The 22,500-nt window shown below is 43.2% G+C and overlaps 2 protein-coding genes across 2 annotated transcripts in view; both read left to right on the top strand.

The window, feature by feature from the left end:
• Nucleotides 1-10,640, top strand: part of aopep (aminopeptidase O (putative)) — a gene marked incomplete at both ends in the record, with an annotated part of 47,798 nt that extends 37,158 nt beyond the window's left edge. The window contains one exon of the mRNA XM_080035323.1: nucleotides 10,635-10,640. Coding sequence (XP_079891449.1) covers nucleotides 10,635-10,640 — 6 coding nt within the window. The remainder of the gene's footprint in view (nucleotides 1-10,634) is intronic.
• Nucleotides 10,641-20,964: 10,324 nt separating this feature from the next.
• The window catches only part of LOC307266894 (aminopeptidase O-like), a 13,830-nt gene continuing 12,294 nt past the window's right edge, over nucleotides 20,965-22,500 (top strand). The window contains exon 1 of the mRNA XM_080049012.1: nucleotides 20,965-21,077. Coding sequence (XP_079905138.1) covers nucleotides 20,982-21,077 — 96 coding nt within the window. The 5' untranslated portion in view covers nucleotides 20,965-20,981. The remainder of the gene's footprint in view (nucleotides 21,078-22,500) is intronic.

The raw sequence follows: 22,500 nt of genomic DNA on the forward strand, positions 1-22,500 counted from the left end.
GTGTCCATTGCCAATGTGTGTGTGGATGTGTGTCCGTGTTTGTCTGGAGGGGGTAGGAACCATTCAGCCTCCACATAGTGGGTTCGTATTTGGCCTTGAACTTTTGTTACATCCATCTTTCTCTTCCTATACCTCCCGTCTGTTCAACCTGTTTACCACAAAATAAAATGCTGAAAAATACCATAAAAAAACATCCCAAAATATATGTGTGTGGAGTGTTAATTAGGGCTCTCTAGGGACGGCTAATCCCCTCCACCCACTAATTGACGCACACACTTGCACACATGACTGTATCATTAATGAACACACACTGACCTGTAAGCCACAGAGAGCCAGAACCACAGCAGCTTTATTACACCGTACGTTATGCTCATCAATACGCTTAGATATTGTAGACTGTATGAAAACATTAGCAAAGCCTCTTGTATTTTTGTACAGTGCATTTTATGGCATGAATAAGTTAGGTGAGTGCCCCTGGGGGTCTTTGAATATAAATCTCTAATTGCCAAGAATAAAGTATGCATCCAGTGACTTTTCATGGCTTTAAATTTCCCTGCAACACGTTGCACCGCAGCTTTCAACAGATTTGAATTGAAGCTTTATTCATGAGAAAAGGTATACACGTTTAAGCCGCACCTGAAATCCACAAGAGTATTTCATAAACCCTTGTGTACTTGGAACATATGATTTCTCTGGATAAGTTTACCTCCCAATTCCTGTGTTGTCATTTGGGAGTGCAGGACGGTGAATGGCATGCCTGTAGGGTCTGCTGCGGCCAGTGCAGCCCCCTTCAACCACCTGATATCTACCGTCTGGCATTTTTACAATACACACATACACACACACATACACACACACACACACACACACACACACACACACACACACACACACACACACACACACACACACACACACACACACACACACACACACACAAATGCATTTACTTCTAAGGGGCAGCGAAAAGGGCCTCTTCCTGTGGAGGAGGCGGGGGGGGGGCAGGGGTAGTAGGCAGAGAGTGCTGAAATCAGCCTCATGAAAGAATAGCCAATTACTGTCCACTTGCGCATACACAATAGTGAGAAAGAAGAGGGGAGGGACGAACGAACGGACAGACGGATGGAGGGAGGGAGGGAGGGAGGGGGGGGGTATAAGGGCAGGGTTGTGGGAGGTCAGCGTTTGTAGTTACACCATAAAAGCCATCCTGAAAGGAAACGCCAAGTGACCCCCCCCCCCCTTTCCATCCACCTCTCCCCCCCTGTGGCCCTCTCCTCTTCTCTCTCTCTCCTCTACCTCTTTCTCTCCTCCCTTTGTTTCTGTGTACAGAGAGAAGTGGCCCCATGGATGGGCCAGGTGTATTTTATATTACTCCTTCATGTACATCAAAAGCCCAAAGAGCCCCAATTTCTACTCGACCCCTCCTCTTTTCATCTATACCGCTCCTCCCTTTCCCTTCCCCGTGTCCAACCCAGTCCGTTGTAAGGCTAATAAATCACTCAGCAGCAGAACCCGCAGGCATTTAAAACACGTGAAATGGGAAAGGTAGAAAAGGCGTAAAGAAAAGAGATAAAGATACAACCAGAGTATAGGGTAATGGGAGCGAAAATATATGAAAAACAATACACAACACCACCTCCGGGGAATTATGCGTCCCACTGTGGTGGATTTTTCAGATCAATTCAAATTGGAACGGAAACGTGTATTCAACCACACAAAAATTTGCCACTTAGGGTGGAAAGAATACGTAGAGAAAGAGAAGGGCAGAGGATTCTAAAAGAAAAAGAGAATAAATAGGTGACGGAATGACTGTAGGGTAAGAGAAAGAGGGGATGAAGAAAATGAGGGAAAGTAGAGGAAAATAGGAGAGAAATTGGTAAGAACGGGATTTATAGAGCCGAGGCAGCAGGGAGACTATAGTCGCTTGCTAGTTGATGATTATGAATTCCGGTAAGGTAATAAGATCTGTTGCGGGCATTTGAGTAAGCAGAGTGGTATATTCGAATAGATGGGAGAAGCACACAAGCGTTGAAATATTCCGGGTCTGGTTAGATGATGTAAGAGCGGTTAGGAAGAGAGAGAGAAAAGAGATGGCGAGGGAGGTTATAGAGAATGTAGGCCTTTTTAGTGGGCAGGCATTAGGCTGAGCCCCGGTCATATTTAGCTCTAATGACATCATGGATGATTAGGGAGTGTACACACACACACACACACACACACACACACACACACACACACACACACACACACACACACACACACACACACACACACACACACACACACACACACACACACAAAAACCCATAGATGCACTAAGTGGAAAGGGCCAGACGCTCCCCCACAGAGCAGCCCGAGATCTGGCCCATTTAATAGAGCCAAAGTTTATTACCAACTTTCCCTTAGTCTTTGTTTCAGTTACGCTATTGATTCACACGCATTTCAGTGCATCTGACTTTTTTTTTCTTTTCATTTATGCGTGTAACTTTGGTGTGTGCGTGTGTCGAGCGCGCGCGTGTCCAGTGTGTGTGTTCAGAGGTTTGGAGAGAGGGATATTAGTCACGCCCGCGTAGTAATGGGCCTCATTTTGCCCTCATTTTCATCTGCGGTCTCCGTAATGAGAGGGTCCGTCTACCCCTGCCGATCAGGGCAGGAAACCCTGTAGGGGAAAATAGCTGTTAATAGTGGGAGACCTTGGCTGACTTTCTTGGGAACGGCATGCTCCTTCTCTCTTTTTAAAGATGCTGTCTGTAAGTTGAAATTGATCTCGGTGTTCTATTGATCAACTTGACTCCAAGGTAAGAAATGTTCCAAAACAGTTCTTCAAAACTCAGAGTGCTGCTTTACGGTAGAGTCTGTTCAATACGCTTAGTGTCCATAGAAGTGACCTTAATGGCTAACAGATGAAATTATATTTCTACTTGATGATTTAAAGTAGGAATATTACAGGGGTAAATGAACTCCAGACGTAAAAATGAGGGTCGTTCTATGTTCCATTTCTGCTCTAGAACACAATATATTTGATGCAGTATTGGTGCAGATGTGATAAGGGTTTGTGTATATAGAAGGTGTTTACATAGCTCTTCCCCTGGACGAAAGAAAATCCGGGAAATGGTGTCATCCTGAATTCTTTTCATTCCTGCAGAAATTGTTCTGCACCACCACACTATGTTTAACTTTACACTGCTCACCTCTAGGTATCCAAGGCAGGGGTTATTTTGGTGGATATTGAGATCCTAATTATAAATCACTGAAAACACTGACAACATTATTCGCACTGTGTTATTCCGTTCTGATATCTTGATTGTCTGAAGCACAGCTAATTATCTAAACCTGATAATGATTCTACAGGCAGAGACAGGCAAAACAACAACACATCATTAGAAACGCTAAGAGGGGCACAGGCTAGGAGCAGAAATTATTCTAAAACGGGGACATCTTTCTTCGCGCCACAATAATGTCATAACGGATTCAGCAGAACAGTTGGACGTTGAGTCAGCCTCCATTTCTCGTGTCACTTTCTTACCTCATTTGCACCTACTACCTACATGGCAATCTGCACATTTCCTGGTGGATAGTACGGGTTACTATGAGAACAAGTATACCACCAGCTTTGTGTATGTGGCAGAGGAAATGTCAACAACAGCAGGTTTAAAGGAACAGGCTGTCTCCAGACTGCTCTTCAAACTCTACAGTGTCATCTGTTGATAAAGAGACAGAATTAACATCAGACTGCAAGGCGACTTTACAACATCTAGTCTTTTAAAAAAAGAAAGCAATGTGTTGTTCGATTTAAAGGTGGTCGTTCTGATATACATACCGTAGGTCAATTAGCATTCAGACATAAAAGGCAATTTGGAGATAACTCATTGGTCTAACCCAGTGGTTTTCATACTGTGGGGCGCGCCCCCCCTGGCGGGCACGGGGTTATGGCAGGGGGGGGCGCGGATGAATATGTGAAAAAACAAAAAAAAAATATATATATTTTTTGAGTTAGTGTTTTTTATATTAAGATCACGGCATAGCTGGACAAGAGGTCTTCTGCTTCGTTCCTCTCACTGCATTTAAATGCATTCAGTATATTACAGAGAAATAGGTCTCGTTAAAGAAAAAGAGCACCAAGCCCAACCCAGAGGACCCTGCATACATTTTTTTTATTTTAAATTATATTTTTATGGAAAATCCATGTGTCTTTCTTCAATAGCTTCTAATTCATCAGACCCAGTGTCTACAAATCATTTGTTCACACAAAATTCCTCATATTTAGCCTCTTAATTTTCCTCTCAAAGTGCCCCAGATTCATAGCCTGGAAATCCAGACCCTGATATCTTGAACGATAGAGGGTCTGGCCACGATCAATAGTAATTTCCAACTCAAGGGGCGGCTCCTACTCGTGCATTTGAAATGCCACTGCACGCAGTTGGATAGCACTACAACCAATCAGAGCGATGCACAAGGTGACGTAAACCCCGTTCGTTCAGTGAACAGCTGTTAAACTGTTAAATTAAACATTTGCCGTGGTCGGTCGGCAAAACAGAACATTCCACTTACTTGCTAATGAACTATTTGAGTGCCGTCTTCCAAATCGTAAAGGGTCGAGGCCAAAGCAGTCTCAAACTCACACAACATATCCGCAGCCATCTTTGATGTTTACTATCACGGCTTCGACGTCGCATGCACGTCACTGTTGTTCTCTGAGGGGGGGCTCACTCTCTCACACTTTGAAAACCCCTGGTCTAACCTAATGTGCTCAAAGGCAATCAGACCTCCTTTGAATTCTTATTTACATTTGAGGGTCCACTTACAGGTTTCTTCTGTAGCAGTCAACGTTCTTTCACAGTCAAAGAAGTTGTCATGTTTTTTTGATAATCAGAATGGCCTTCAGCAGCTATCGTTTCACGGGGTCAAGAACATATCTTAACGGAACATACTAAACACTCTCAGGCCTTTTTAGTTTGACATCTGTAATGTGGTGCAATTTGCTAATGCGAGACATCCCAATCTCCAGTTAACCACCGTCCATTACTGACATGTTGGATGTGGCTAGCTTATTGCTATTTTCCAAAGTATTTCTCGGGGCATTTTATTCCCCTTTTATCATGAGCCAAAATGTCGAGAGATGGAAAAAGAAGTGGAGAGACAGCTGGGGAACGACATAACAAAACAAACAAAGTTCACCAGAGTGCACAAAGTCTGTGGCAATCTTTTCCACCAGTTCCATCCCTTCTGTTCTATTCTAGGAGATAATGTAAACCCGCTCAGAAATGAACTGAGTTGGAATGGTGGTGACTGAATTCCCTTGGTGCTGAGGTGCGATGTTGAGGTGGTAGTTGTAACTGGAGCCCCTGTGGGAGAGTAAACAAGGGGGGAGGGGCATGATATAAAAAAAAGCCTCTTCGGATTAGGGTGGGGTTTGCAGGTGACGCACAGTACATAACTCTGCCATAGTCGGTTACTGTAGTTGGACTTGGAGGCATGGGGAAAATGTGGCAATGTGGAAATAGTTTGTCTGTGCTGATCAGTTTTTCTCCCTCCCTCGTCTCTTTGAGTTTGTTTAAAGTTTGACCAGTAACCGTGAAACAAATCATACCTATGAAATCATAATCAAATCAACATATCTGCGTAGTTATGGTGTTGCTATGGTGTCTGTTTTGTTGTTGTTGTTGATGTTGTTTTTTTTCTTTGATGAGACGTCACCCTGCCTCAAAGCGCACTCACACAGCCATATTTGGCAATGCAAACTCCGCCCCTGAGCAGTGTTGACGAGAACACATCACACATCTGGTTTTCCTTCATCTCTGTTCTCTCATCTCCAGTGCACTGTCTGATGGGTTATACCGTTGTTTCCCCTTCCGTCTCCCCTACTCTTCTTTCTTTCTTTCTTTCTTTCTTTCTTTCTTTCTTTCTTTCTTTCTTTCTTTCTTTCTTTCTTTCTTTCTTTCTTTCTTTCTTTCTTTCTTTCTTTCTTTCTTTCTCTCTCTCTTTTTTTTTACATGAGCTGTCTCTTCCCTTCTGTTTCTCTCTCTCACTGTGATTTATTGGCAATGAATCAGAGATGAGGGAGCATGCTGGAGGAAAGATGGGAACATTCAGGGAAATGGCTGTTTCCGGCCAGACTTCATCACATCAGGATGGGAAATGGTCTGAATACGTGTGTGTGTGTGTGTGTGTGTGTGTGTGTGTGTGTTAGTGTGTGCCTGTTCCTGTGCCTATTTGCCTGTGTTTGTGTGTGTGTTACTGTGTGTTTCTCCACAATCAGACCAACTGGAGATTATGGTAAGTTAGGGTAGTCAATTTAGTCGATTGTACACAGGGGACATTGAAATTGCTCTTTTTCGCAAAGGCTGCTCTAACTCAGAGTCCACCATTTTGAGCCCCACACACCTTTAATTGTTTTTAAATCAAAGTAAAGCTTGAGCCTTGCACACATATGGTGACACATACAGAGCTTGCAAAAAATAATTCTAAAATGCTTTACTATTGAAATTGCACTCCGTGTGAACCATATTGGATCAAATTAAAAAGGTCATTGGGAACGGTTATTGGGCCGTTCGTTCCAATGATAGGGACTTCATGTTGGGAAGCTGGAGGGCTGAGGTGCTGTGCACAAGTAAATGGCCTGCCATATAAAAACTGGTGGATTGGTGTATTAACGGCAGCCATGCGCGTATTGTAAAAGATTGGCCATGGCGAAGAGGGAAATGAGCTTGAGTGTGCTGTTCTCAAAACCTGATTTTTATGATCAGGAGTTTTGGGTTTCCGACGGATGGATGGATTTTACTCTCTCCCCTGGTGTTAACAATTAAACATTTGCTTTGAAGAGGCAGAAGCAAAGTCTTATATACAGTATACTCTCTTAATAGATACACCAACACTAAGGACACACATTCAGTACTCTAGCTGCAAGATAATGGATCATTGCAGTACACTACATGAAAGGCACCTCAAGGCTGAACTCATGAGCTCGGACAGAAAGCGACAGATTGTAAAATAGAGAGAGTGAGAGGAGAAAGGGGGAGAGAGAGAGGGTGAGTCGAGGGCATCTAAAGTGGGCAACAGACCTCTAGTAAAACAACTGATCAATAAAAGTATCTTAGTGGCTGGCTGTGTCAATTTTTCTTTTCAGTAACTGTTGTGAAACGTGCCAACCAGAAGGAACAGATAGTGTAGAAAAAATCAAGGGATCATTGTGGCAAACAACTGCTGTTTGATTCACCCCTTCTTCTACACACACTGACTGCATCAGTAAGCAGTTGATCCAGCATGACCTGCTGCCAGTGGAACTTTTTCAGTGGGCTCGAGGTGCGACTGTTTGAATAAATGTTTGGGTCTGTGCATATTTTGCGTCAAAGCAGGGGCCATGAGCAATAAATCCTTAACCTTATTTCTGCAGAACATATACACAGCTGTGAGTGCTTGTATTGCACTTGTAACCTGTAGTGCTTCTACTACAGTATATATATGACCCTAGAGTTTAACCTGTAAAACCCGTGCAGGATATCACTGTACAAACTAGGTTGATTTTGTAGTTTTTTTTAAAATCCAGACAGTCTGTAAAAGTGCAACGGACAGACAGAGCTATGTTTTTGTCTGCCTGATGAGTGACGAATGCTGTAGCTCTGTCAGTGCCATTGTAATCCGAACTTAAAACTTTGGAAATAATAGGAACTCTGAGCTGTTATATACGCTCAATTACTCAACTTTTTTTTGCATTTAAAGTTCCTGACATACGGAGAGTTCCCCTTTTTGATGGGCAGTGAAAAGCTTGAGAAAAAAGAGAGACGCAGTAGAAAATAAAAGTTTAACAGCAACGCAAGTGTTACAGATGGGAAGATTTATGTGCAGGGAGGGGCGGAGAGGAGAAAGAGGAGATGGCTCCATTTGTGTTGTGTTAATGAGGGAGGGCAAGACAGACAGAAAGTGTGAGGGAGAGAGAGAGAGAGAGTGCCAGCGTGTATTTGTCTCATTTATCACTCAGCAGCAGTTCTGTTTTTGGGGTCATTAGAAGCTCACAGCCTGTCTCATCAAGTCTAGGGACTCCCTGCAGTTTGAGTGTGTCTATATGTGTTTGTGAAATGGGGGGGTATAGAGTCAAATAAAGGGGTATGGGGGGGTTGTACAGAGATATCTAGTCAAGGCTGACGATGCTGAGAAAACCATTACATGGCAGGCATAGCTGCTCAGAAAAACCACGTACATCATATCTCTGTGTGGAATGCACCCCATGCACGCTCACATGCCCACAGACGCACGCACACACACACGGTAAGGCAATGAGTTGAGGTGAGGAGTTCTGGGGCTTCAACAGGCTATTCGCTGAAGTGGCCAAAAAAGTACACACCCAGGCATACAAACACACACGCGCATACACACATTCATTTTGAATCCCAGAAGCATTGGAGTGTCATTAAAGTGCAGCTGTGTTTGTCTTTCCAGCACACATGGAAAACACATCAGGGACAGTGAGGGAGAACACAGCGCGCCGAATATTGCTGCTCCAATACGTACAAAACAAGCACAGCACTTTTGGTCACACAAATACACATTGTTCATTTTGAAGTCAATTCAAACATAAAATGTAGACATTCAGCATAAGGCTGTGCAATAAAAGTGCACTGTAGTGTGAGGGACCGCTGTGTTAAACCCAGTGGCACTTTAGCCAGATATTAAGTGTGCAGTCATGTTCAATATTAGGCTGGGCTGTAAAATGGAGCCAGCTTTTTAGTGGTGGGAAATGAATCAATGCTTTTCACATTAAAACTGATTTAGGCGTCACTTTGTGGCTTTTCATAGGTACAGTGCGTAATGTTGTGTGTGTGTGTGTGTGTGTGTGTGTGTGTCTGCAAGTGTGAATGCGGCATGCTGAGTCCTTCGAACATCTGTCTTTCGTGCTAATGACTGGGGAGCCAACAGCACTCTCAGACAGCCCTGACGCAATTAGCCTGGTCAAAAACACACACAGACAAACACACACACAGACGGACACACACTCAAGCATGCACGCACAAGTAATGTCAGCTGTATGCTTCTAGGCCCTAAAGATTGAAGAAATACCTCCTACACAAAGCCAAGAATAAGTGTTCGAACATATCTGATAGTGTGTTTGGGGGGAACTTGTCTTCACAGGCTTTCTGGCATATGACACCCTTTCCTCCCTTGCTGAGGTGTCATATTTAGGCTACATGATCAGTTTTTTTTGCCAACTAATGATCGTTTTCACCATTGATTCAATTGCTGATTGTTTTTGCTTTTAATAATTTGATCTATAAAACTTAAAAAGATAAATAAATACCTTATCAGAATTTGCCAAGGTGAAGTCTTGAAAACTTCTCATTCTGTCTGACCGGCTACCAAAACATCTAAATATACTCAATGTATTATTAAATAAGACAAAGAAAAGAAGTATTAACAAATGAAAAGCTGGAACAAGGGAATGTTTATTATTTTAGCTTCAAAAAGGACTTACTGACCAATAATCATTTATTTGTCTTCTATATTCCATTCATTTTTTTCGACTCAAGAAAAGCTCTCTTGACCGAACATTACTGAGGAAACACAATTGACGATTTCACTTTATCATATGTGTGTCCTGTTACACTGTACAGAATAAAGTGTTGTTTAAAATAATGTCCAATTGACTCAAAGACAAGTCATAGTAACATGAGCACATACCGTATCCTGACAATGAAGCTGCGTTTACCATTATTCACACTGCCAAGGGATGACAACATAGACGCACTATCTTAACCTTTCCAAAAGCCCAGAGTAATCTAGTTATTAAAGGCAATCATGACAGACACATATAAAAGCCGTTCAGTGGTTGCCAACAGCGATACTGCAGGCGACAGCTCCGGCTCCACACTCCCCCTGTCTGGGATATCATGTGCTGTTAAGCTGGATGTGGTCGTGTCGGTGGAAAAAGACAGAAGGATTGTCTTTCCCGGGGCTTTAATTCAAAGTAAACAAGGAGTTTTCAATTTCTTTCCATCTGTTTTTCCTGTTGGAGAAAGAGACAGAGCATCACAGAGAGACACCATCGCTCTCTCCCATGTCTGTGGTGTCTTCTGTCATTCTTTAATTATGATAATCCGTCTTTTTTAATTCCTGTGTGTGTGTGAGTGTGTGCGCGTGTTTGTGTTTGTGTGTGTGTGCAGTGTGCACGTGCGCGTGTGTGTGTGTGTGTGTGTGTGTGTGGCTCATTGTGGCGGTACAGCGGACTCCACAGCTGTGTGTGCACGTCTGTCTGTGCAACAGATATCTGGGCTTAGTCCATCGCACATACCTCTGTCAACTCAGACTGCTTAAACCCAGCCAGCCTGGAGTTCACGCAGGAGACACCACACATTACATACCTCCAATACACGCAGGAAGATAAAAAAAAGCAACAAACCATGATGTGTGTGTGTGAGAGCTTCCAACACAAACACGGGCCACAAGAATGCAGAAAAGAGGCATTCGGAGCCTCTTCCTGAACACGACCTTTTATTTTTGATGGCCGTAGCTCCGTAAGCCTCTCTCCACTGTCTCCTCTTCCCTGTTGCCACCACTCCCTCTTTGTGTTTGTCTCACTCTGCAAGAGTCATCCTGTCTTCCGTATTCCCACTCTGGCTTTTTCTCTGTGTATCTTTCCACAGCGGTAGATGATATTGCTCAACACAGGAGTTCATCTCGGGTGCATGTTTGTGTTTACCCCTATTATTGTTGTCATCCAGCTAAACCTGGCTTGAATTGACAAATCTTAGCTGCCTGTGTGTGTGTGTGTGTGTGTGTGTGTGTGTGTGTGTGTGTGTGTGTGTGCATAGGTGTGCGCTGTTCCTTTCTCAGTATGTCTGTGCTGACATTTAGGAACTTAACCGCTACCAAATGGCATGGTTAAATTGCCAACCTTTAGCAAGCATGAGCTGCCACCCTTTTGCTAAATGTGTGTGTGTGTGTGTGTGTGTGTGTGTGTGTGTGTGTGTGTGTGTGTGTGTGTGTGTGTGTGTGTGTGTGTGTGTGTGTGTGTGTGTGTGTGTGTGTGTGTCTCTCTGTCTGTCTGTCTGTCTGTCTGTGCTTTAGAGACCCCCTAGTAATTATTATAATCAGTGGTAATATTTATCCACAACCCCTTAAAGGAAACTGCAGTGTGGCTGGTAGCCACTGTTGTTTTTCTTCACCCCCCCACAGGGATAATATTTAACCACGACCCCTCGGCTGCTCTCACCCTCTCAGGTCCAGGCCAGAACAAATGACATGAGGAAATTAAACCTTGGTGCTCTGCTATTTTCAGCCTCAGTCACATTGCATACTTCCGTACCATATGTGTTCAGGGAGTGTGCAGTTACCTGAGAGATAACAGTGTTGTGTTACTTTGTGTTAGTTAGCAGTAGCATAACCGTCAACTCAAAACTGAAACCCTTCTGTGAAATATGGAAAAACAATGACACCATCAGCAAGAATGGATATGTTTGTGTAATTTTATCCAAATGTTGCTTTTAATTAAAGTAACTTTTTAAGCACTTTTGATGAACTATGAATGTGTATGTTTGAAGAAAGTCATGCTCAGCTTGCAAAATAGATGGTCAACATGGTGATATTTAGTTCTGTTATGCTCCAAAAACCATTTGTTGTTAGTCTGTCTCTCAATATTTTCCGAGCCAATCGGTGTCTTCCAGTCCCATGCCAATTCATTCATATTTAAAACGTAAATCTTATAATCTCTTAATATATTCTTTTATTTTCAGAAAAAGGTTGATAAACTGTCATTTTTGGGAGGCGGGGCTACTCATCATAAAAAAAGAACACTTCAGCCAGTTCAACGTGATTGATGCTTTTTTGAGAATACATTTTTATCATGCTTATATGACCAGACTTATCCTTTATTCATATTAAACTTTTAGAGTAGTTTTACTTTTTAAATCAGTTTGTCCACGTGTAGTCATGTATTCATCTTTTCATTTCACCTCTCTCTTTGTCTATGCTGACATTCAGCTGCTTGGATTTGCCACTGTAGTTTAAATTATTCTCTCTCACTCACAAACAGCAGTCCTTTTGTTCGACTTCTGTTTCAAAGGGCTCTCTCTCTTTTTTCTAAGGCCTTTTGTAGGGTGCACGGCCATAACACCAATCAGCCTCCACTGAGACCTGGGTTCAGTCCCCCCCCCCGTCCCCCCCGGTAGTGACTCCTACTGGCTAGTTAGGGCACCTGCATCATGGAGGATTGTTGGATCTAAGGGGGGCTTGTTATATCCTGATGGTGAAAGTGTCAGGTGTTGCTCCCTGGTAGAACAGTTGCCCAAGAAGTCACAAGTGCTTTCCTGGTGGAATTGTGCTTTCCAAAATTGGTAAGACAAAGGGTGAAAAGATAGAAAAAATTAGGACTTTGTGAAATGTGTGTGTGTGTTTGAGGAGTTGTTTTTGTCCCCAGCGGGAATTGAACAACGGATTGTAAGGAGGAGGAGAAAGGGTGAGGGAGGCATCCACTGGAGACAGTTAGATTTGTGGCTTGTGTCAAAGCGTAGAGTGCCAGAGATTAATTAAACTTTTGTAGGTGTGTGTACGTGTGAGTCAGACCGCTGATGATGAGGAGACATGTTAATTGCCTTCATGATCTATGCCAAATTGCAGAAACCTGGATTGCTTTACGCTACACATGCCTCACCTTCTGCACAAAGAAAGAACAAAGTGTCCCATGAGCTGTAGAGCGCGCGCTTCATGCCCGCTGAATGTGCACACATGTGTGTGTACTTGTGTGCATGGTCTTTGTGTAGGTGTGTGCCTCTGTGTGTGTGTATGTATGTTTGCCTGGTTGGTTCCCGCTCAGAGAGAGTAGTCCACTGTGTGTGCTTTTCCAGCTTAACCCCTGAGTCGCAACCCCGCTGTGACCCCATGCTGCTTTTTGATTGGCCTGAGACTGTAAACTTGAAGGCCAGGAAGAAAGATGGGGGAGTGGGGTTTAGTTTCCAAGAGCTTTACCCATCCCTACCACCAACAGCTGATCAAACACACAATCAATAAACACACTTATTCACACGAACCACGCATGGGTGCAGACTGGGTAAAGTATTGGGGAAATTGGGAAGAGGTATCAGGGCTGTACGCTTATTTTTTAAAGTGGTAGCACTGGTGCTAGCAAGCAAAAAAAATCAGTAGCACAAAAATAAATTTGGTAGCACACAAAGTATGATCGAAAACTTGCATAACCTTAACCCTTGCATTTCGCTCTAATTACCTTTGAGCATGTCATCTTGGTCTCATTTGAGATTCTCAATTAATATTATTTCCTAGTGTGTGCAGTAATAATTGTACAAAAATTAATAGGGGTGCACTGATTGCAATTTAGACAAAATAATCTAACCTGCCAATTGCAATTTGGCAGGCTGTCGCACTAGTTAGGGTTGCCACCTTGGATTTAGGAAAAAAAGGGACACTTGAATGTTTGGGGCGGAGGGCTCGGCCATTATTAGGCTACCAGTTCAGACTGACCAGTGTAATGACCTATAATAACCATACACACCTACAGTGCTTTTTACAGTATAGGCTAAATAGGGAGACTGAGGTGGGTGGGGACCCTGGACCTTGTAGGGGGGCCCCGGAAGAAAAAAATGCAACCTTTTAAAGTAAAATTCATCAATCTGGTGCACTTTGAGAATAATATTGCATGCAACCATGCCCAGGGGCCCAAGGGCTCGGGGGGGGGGGGGGCCTAAGCCAGAAATACTGATAGTAACTTTAAATGTTGCATTGTCAAAGAGCTCAGTCACTCATGTCAATAACAGGGTCCAACAAGGAATAGCCTAAATATAAGGAAATAAATCATCATGGCCCCAACTAGGTGACAAATAGAAAAGCAAGTGCAAAACAAAAGCATTATTAGCTCTGTCTAAGGGGCTTCATGAGGGACAGCTAAGCCCCCCACACACAAACAGGAATAAGCTTGCTATGTGTAAATTCTATACTGTTCATGAAAAGTAGCTTTCCACCCTGTATATGTTGCAATGGGCCCCTCCATCATATAACATGAGTCTGCAGACCAATCTACTGTACTGTTTTCACAGTTGCAGAGTAAAGAGTGCCTGTTTAAGAAAAATAATGTTCCTTCTGCAGCTCAAGATTTGATTAAAATGTTCCTCTGCTCTGATGCATTTAACTTTAAAACGGTACAAAGAGTCTGGGCCCAATATCTCATAATCCGTCTATGAACCAACTGGTTTCCACAATCTTTTTTATTTTCGCGGGCAGCATGCACAAGCATTATTTATTAAAAAAAAAAAAAAAAAAAAAAAAAAAAGTGTGGGGCCCCACACAGGGTCTTGAAACGGGCCCCGAGATCGTTAAGACCGCCCCTGCCCGCCCGCCTCTCCGATGCAATAGCGGGCGCAACAAACTCCTCGGCCCGTGTGAGACGGCCTTAACTACTGAACGAAGGAAGGAAATCAAATGAGGTTTTGGCATTTTCCCCAAAAAACGGGTCACAGCTGGTGAAAAAAAGAGAACAATTCTGGGAAAAACGGGACGGGTGGCAACACTAGCACGAGTGCGATTGGAGTTGTATTCATCATCGCACGTGATCAATTTCAGTAGCAAATGCGATCAAAACTGTCGCACTGTACAGCCCTGGGTATGTCTTTATGTGGATGTTTTCATGTGAAGCACATGAATTCGCCCCCATGCTGAAGCTGTCTTGTGCATACATACGTGTGCATTCTATAGATGTAATGTAAATGTATCCAGCACATAGCATACTTAAGGCACATAGATGTATTTGTTCTCTAAATGTTCTCTGTTGATTGGTAAAGTATTGTAGGTGCAGCAAATATTTATCTGACGTTATACTCCAACTCATTCCGGCGAACATTGCCTGTTTTCAGCAAGTTATTCTGCCAGACAATTGATCCCCACAGTCATCGTGATTGCAAGGTCAAAACTTGAAAACACTTTCCGCCCCCCCCCCCCCCCCCCCCCTCCCCTTTTATTTCTTGGGCTCTCTGTCTGCCTTCTATATTTTTTGCCTCCTGATTAGCTTCACGGCTGATTGCGGCAGCCGGATACACACACACACGAACACACTTGAATATGCACACACTCAAATATGCACCATCATCCCGCTGTCCCGTGGGTGTTTGCAGTTGTTGTTGTTTATAGCAAGTTTCAAATGGAAATAAATAAAAAATCAAATGACGAGTGCTGTTAATGATTAGATTGCAAGGTAGTCGCAGTCGTAGTTCATTGCCGAGGTCATCAGTCTGAGATCTGTGAGATCATCATCGGCATCAGCAGGTGTGACATCATTCCAGTGGATGATAGTTCCATTCCGCAGGTCAAAAGGAGAGCACATGTGACTCACAGATAACCTTTCAGCATCTCCTGTGTGTGTGTGTGTGTGTGTGTGTGTGTGTGTGTGTGTGTGTGTGTGTGTGTGTGTGTGTGTGTGTGTGTGTGTGTGTGTGTGTGTGTGTGTGTGTGTGTGTGTGTGTGTGTGTGTGTGTGTGTGTGTGTGTGTGTGTGTGTGTGTGTGTGTGTGTGTGTGTGTGTGTGTGTGTGTGTGTGTGTGTGTGTGTGTGTGTGTGTGTGTGTGTGTGTGCGTGCGTTTGTGTGTGTGTCTGTGTGCGTGCGTGTTCCAATCCATTACCTGAAATTGGTTTACAAAACCTGTGATGTCAGCTGCAGGCCCTTTTTATAATGTCTTTTTAGACCTTGTGAAGCCACAAGATTGCGTTATCATATCCCCACAGTGTTTGAATTTATTTCTCTTTGGCCACTTATCATATTTATAGCTTTTATATTTATAGGGGCCCTCTCATTACTGCAGTGGACACTGGCAGAGAGTCCCGCTACTCCAGGTGAGGGGCGTTCTGCTTACATGTGACCATGTATGTAATAATTTATATTTTACTATTTGAGAAGTAAGCAAGGTGTACAAGGGTGAGATTGTTCAGGGATTTTGGGAGAACTTAACGACCAACCGTCAACATTTAATATTCCCGAGCTACTGACAGTTTCTCATACATTTATTTTGTTTTTCAGGCCTGTTTTTTTGGCCATTCAATTCCTGACCATCTGCCCCGTTTTTTTATTTCCTGCGTATTTTAACTGTGTGTGCAGCTGTACAGAGCAGTTACAGGCTGATTAAAAGTACAATACGTATTTGTGATGCCGTCTTTGCTGTCATGTTGAGAGAATCTTAACAGCTGCTTGGTGGTGTACTGTTTCTCCTCGTGATCCGAGGCTTGCCACCACTGCTGTCCGAGCAGATGAATGCTCAGACCTTTTAAATCAGGCTGGAAAATAAAGACGGATAGAAAAGAGATAAAGGATGCGAGGAGGGTGCTTTTTAATTGGAGGAGACAGACGCACAGTTTAGCCCAGTGAAAAACAGAATGAATAAGGAAGTTGGTATGGAGACGGGTGAGCAGACAGTCATGGAGACAGAGGCAGAAAGAAAGAGAAAGAGAGAAGAGATTTGGGGGAAAGAATGAGTGAAACCTAAGTACCTGAGACGTGGGATGAGGCCTTTAGCTGCTGGTGCCAGAATGTGTTTTTACGAGCCTGCGGTCAGACAGAAATAAGAGGCAACCGAGCGAATGGCTGAATGGCATCACACACACACACACAAGCACACACACTATTCAATGGCCTCTCACAGTTTGGTTTTATAATGTCACAGTTATTCAATGTCTCCCACCCCCATAATGCAGTGTGACTGAACAAGCAGCACACTCTGCCCCAGTGGTACAGCGGTAACAAGTGAGAGAAGGAAGAGAGAGGGGAGGTGAGGGAGGAAAAGAAAGCATTAGCAACACCTCTGTGTTCCTTTCAGCGGTACCAAGGGCATAGAAAGAGGTTTTCTCTTATGTTCTTTGGAGTCATTTTATAGATGTTATGGTCAGTTAGTACAATCGTTGACTTCTTTTTCACAATCCCTGGTGGTGTCTTTCTTTTTTTTTTGTCTTTCTTTAGCTCCGTCGGTCTTTTCCTCTTTTCGACATTTTTATTTCTTATTACCAGTCACTTACAATGAGCTTGACTTTTCTGATTATTATCACACGCAACACAAAGGAGTTCGAAAGTTCAAGCAATATTGCTGCTGAGTGAGAAAAGTGCAGAAAAAAAGAAGAAATTGTAGAAGTTCAGCAGTTATTTTCCTTATATAAATCCGTGCGAGCAAAATCAGAAATGTAGGAGAGTGATGATTCAGCAGAGGCTATCTGAAGTTTCCTCTCGTGGAGCTGTGATGGAATTTGGCGATTGGCCTCTTTGGGTGGAAGGACACTAGAAGGGGTGTAGGGCATGACCCTCTTTAGCAAAGAAGATGCACGGTAAGGGGGGGGGGGGATAGATGGAGAAAATGGAAATATTTCAGATCGCGCACACACACACACACACACACACACTGCTATGATAATCTCTCTCTCGTTCTCTCTCTCTCTCTCTCCCTCCCAAACACACATGGCAAATTGTAGCTGCTTCCTCCTTTTGACTCTCGATTACTCTCAGATGCTCATTTTCTCCAACTCTCCCACTCCCATTGAAATACTATGTTTGGCATGGCACAAACATGCTTCTACACACAAACGGCAATATTTAAATGTATTTATACTTTGTGCTTGACATCATATCCTGTGTTTACTATAGCTGTTTATCTCATTGAGCTCTCAGTCACTGTGTATACAGTCTATATTTGTACATGCGTGTGTGTGTGTGTGTGTGTGTGTGTGTGTGTGTGTGTGTGTGTGTGTGTGTGTGTGAGAGAGAGAGTCATTGTTCTACACAGGCTTAGAGGTCAATGTGTGAAGGGGATATTTCAGCAGCATATTTCCCAGAGGTCCTGGCAAGGCCTGACTCAATATAGAACTGGTGCAACTGACCTGTGTCAGCGGTTTGTACGGAAGTTGGGTGTGTGCATGTTGGTGTGTGCATTGTTTTCTCTATAATGTCCATATGAGTAGGATTGATGGCGGTATGAGTTTGTGTGTGTGTGTGAGTATGGGAATGAAATGCCTCTTGCATGTGGATATATTCTGTGTGTCTGTGTCTGTGTCTGTGTCTGTGTGCGTGTGTCTGTGTATGAGGGATCTTTTCACATGAATCGTTGAGATAGAGAGGGATACATTTCCCCCTTCAGTGGTAAAGTGCTTTCAGCACTGTACTATTAAGGGCTATTGTTGGAGATACCCATGACCTGGTCATGACATGGGACTGTGTGTGTGCATGTGTGTGTGTGAGTGAGAGGGCGGGGGGGGCTGTATATTTGTATGCCATTCTCAGGCTCTACCCAATAATACGTTTAATGAGTTCACCTTTTCCCCTGTAATTGCTCCCAAGCACACACACACACACACACACACACACACACACACACACACACACACACACACACACACACACACACACACACACACACACACACTCGACTGTACCCAAGGTACCCTGAAACACATTTTCAGTGACCGATGTAAAGTTAGATGTTGAGTACTTCAGAAAAAAGACAATGAACATACAGCAGGCAGTGATGGAGCAGGTCTTCTTCCGTCATGCTTCACAAGTCTTAAAGATTTCCATCATATCAAAGCTAATTTTGATAACCTTTACAGCTAGATATTTTTCAGCCACTTAAATTTACATTTATATTGCATTAATTCATTTGACAGGTGCTCTTCAATGTAAAAAAAGTCAGTACTATCTTAGCCCCAGTACATGAAGAAGACACCATTGCACATAAGTGTTATGTCACTTTTCTAAATTAGTCCTGACATGAATGTCAAAAAGTTTGCAGGTGCATGCCTTCGGGCTTGAACGCGTAAAAATGAAATAGAGCAAGTTGGGTTAGTTGTAGTCCATGAGAACGAAAAAGAGGTAAAGTATTTTCTATTATACTGACAGAGTCCTTCTCTGCTGCAGGGGATTCAGATTGCATTCCATGGGCAAGAACGGTATTTGCCTCTGAAACGTAGTGCAGCGTAGTATGAAGCCGCATAGAAGAGAAATACCCAAATAAAGCATTCTAAAAAGATACTTGAGTACAATCCTCAAGTAAGCGTCTATAGTTTGGTTTCTGTGGAGGCAGAAGAGACGGTTTATTGAAGTGAATGTTCGTTGCCGTTGGTAACTTCACCATGGAGATGTTACATGTGATGAGGCAAACAATCCTGTTACTGTGTGTGTGTGTGTGTGTGTGTGTGTGTGTGTGTGTGTGTGTGTGTGCGTGTGTGTGTGTGTGTGTGTCAGGATAAAAATTATAAAATCAATTGGTTTGTAATGCACTATCATTAGCCAGGAATTTGTTTTTGGAGACACTGGTGCAGACGTATTGATTACCACCATAGCAACATAAGTACATACAGGCACAACAGGACCTCACAGTCAGTGTAGAGGGGTGTGTGTGTGTGTGTGTGTGTGTGTGTGTGTGTGTGTGTGTGTGTGTGTGTGTGTGTGCACGTGTGTAAGGGAGCAGTGTTTTATTGCTGTGGACCCCTCACTTTTCAATGCACGGAAGAGTGAGAAGGATCATGGGTGGGCCCCCAAAGAGACCCTTTAGAAATGAAGACGCCACTTCAGAAAACACTCAGCCGTCACAAAATGGAGGGAAGAAAGCAGTCGATAGAGGGTGAAGGGAAAGACTGGATATCAGATTTTTCCACAGAGTTAGGTGATCATCAGTGGTTTGTGTGTGTGTGTGTGTGTGTGTGTGTGTGTGTGTGTGTGTGTGTGTGTGTGTGTGTGTGTGTGTGTGTGTGTGTGTGTGTGTGTGTGTGTGTGTGTGTGTGTGTGTGTGTGTGTGTGTGTGTGTGTGTGTGTGTGTGGCAGTAGTGGTATAGCAATGTTGGATTTGACCATTGCCAGCTATAGAGTCTAGGTGTTATTCCCTCAGTCTTAACAGCTACATGCTGAAATATTCCTTTTACAAATGATATAATGCACAAATGCAGCTACTGTATTTACTCTACTCTTCGCTGGATGTGTTTACCTGAATAGAAGTATCGACGGTTACTGTCTACCTGTCACTTTCTTTCACCCCCATTGCTCTGTCCTTCTTGTGCACATTCACACACACACACACACACACACACACACACACACACACACACACACACACACACACACACACACACACACTTCATACAGTAGTTTCACATCACATCTCTGTGGGGCCTTCAGACATTAATTGTGTCCCAGACTGGGACCAGAGAAAGAGGAAGGCAGGCAAGGCTGGGCATGACTCTCTCTAGAGGAGGAAGTCACTCTCTCATATCGCTGCCCACATCCATCCTCCGAATAATCGTCAAAATTCACAGCGGACTTTTTCCACCATCCCCGAAGATGTTAGTCATTATTGTACAATGAAATAGCTTGTTTCCTTTGGGTTTGCCTCACATTCAGTGCACATGCCTTTTAAGGCTCTGTAATCGTTGCAATCAGGGATTTCATTGCAGTCTAAAGTAGTGTGTGCCTGATCAGAACTCCTAGGGCACTATCAAAAAGGACAGTTTCATTACTTTGTTTCCCTTTTTCTCTGTGTCCTTGATTCCAATCCTAATATTTTCAAATCATCCGTCCCCCTTTTGCCTCACTTGTAATATATTTCCCAGTTGTACAAAATTCACTTAGTTTAGCATATTTATTCAATTGCCATTTCAGCTCTGTTTTATTAAGCTACCGTTCTCTCCGTTTGAAAAGACTGCATTAATTGCCTGACTTGTATTGATGTGTTTTTTTTTCTTTTCATCAAGCCTTTCCCCAGCCCTGAAAAGAAAATTAAACCTTACACGTACACATAAATGTATTTGAGAACACACTCACAGTTCGCAATATGCTTAGTATTTGCTTGTTTAGTTGTTTGAAGCTGCTGGTGTAGGGAAGATGTGACTTTTTGTTTAGCTCATAATCTTCAATCATACGACTCAATATGTGTTATGAGGGAGCTTGTGTAAGTCAGCACTATATTAATATATTAATCCCATGAACTGTTTTTGTCTCCTCAGCTGACCTCGGAGCAGCTAGTGATGCTTTTGGAGCTGGTGCTCGAGGAAGAGGAGCTAAGCTTGGCATCCATACGCGCTCTACAGAGAACTTACAGCCTACACAATCAAGACGCTGAGGTCAGACCACACACACACACACACACACACACACACACACACACACACACAAAACACACATATTCATCCGCACAACCATGCTTAAACAAGTGAGCATATGCAGCCAAGCTCCATCATTTCCTACAATAATAAAAAGTAGAAGGTTCTTTCTCTCCATTTCCATCCCAAGGCGCGCCACTTTGTAACGTGTAGTAAATTCTAGCTGTAATGGCAGCTCTCTTCTTTACAGCCACCATTACTGACTAAATCCCACAAGTATTCGCTTCATGTTTTAGTATAGTACAAAGTTCCTTAATGGTACTATTAACAATGTTTGCGAGTGTGTGCATGTGTGTTCTTGTCTGTGTTGTTTGTGCTATGCAGCTGCCTGCGTGTGGTGGCGGCTGTAGAGTTCTTTACTGTACAGCTCTCCCTGTACAGGAGCAGCAGTGTGAAAGCACAGCTGTGGCGCCCGCAAACTGTCCACGCTAAACTCCGTCGTAAACACGTGGCTCGCCTTGAAAAGAAAAATGTGATACATATTTAGTTTTTTTAACAACTTCTTATTATTTATATGAGCTGTTTTGTTGGGGGCAGTAATGTATATAATGGGGCTCAGATGTCCTGCTGTTGAGAGCCAATTGAGCGGTTATTGTATTCAATCCAGACATATAAAGTTGCACCAAAAGACAGATTTTTTTTATTGTTTGCATTCCAAACGCTTATGCCACTTGTTCAAGTTCTCACAAATAAAACACATTGCCTCTCGTTTTTATAAGATTTTCACTCTCTTCTGGATGTTACTTGTGTTTCATTTGAGGGATTGACCTCGCAGCCATAAGCCAAGGCCACTTTGTGCTGGCCCCTCGCGTCCAGCTTTACTGTAGGTTTTAGGCCTCTTTAGTCAGACTTCCTGGCAGATGAAATCAGATTCCCATCTGCCATTTCCAGGAAAAACTTTCAGTGTTTGGCTAAAAATACACAGGGCCATTACGAAGATAGTCATGCATGGAAACACACACACACACACGCACGCACGCAAACACACACACACACACACACACTCTCTATTTCTCTTTCTCTCGTACACCAACACACGCGCACCTGCACAGACCCGTATAAAGGCAATGGTCCTTTCCTAATGTTAGTAATCTCATTCAGGAGAGGTTAATCACCTACGTCTCTCCTTATAAATGTGGCCATTTATTCTCCTCTCTTTCTCTTTCCATCTCTTCCACTGGTGAGACTGCATTCATCTTCTCACTCAGCCTTTTCTTTGTGTGGTATATACTCCCTCCGCTCCAGAAGATCGATGATTGATTTGTTTAAAAATTCTTGGACAAATACAAGACTTGAGTGCAGTTGAGCCTCTGAAGCCCCCTCGCTGTTTACCTCAAAGAGATGGAGATCTTTACAGAGTGGATGGATATTGGATTATAGGGAT

The sequence above is a fragment of the Ammodytes marinus genome, assembly GCF_949987685.1.
Source record: "Ammodytes marinus genome assembly, chromosome: 2".
NCBI lineage: Eukaryota > Metazoa > Chordata > Actinopteri > Uranoscopiformes > Ammodytidae > Ammodytes > Ammodytes marinus.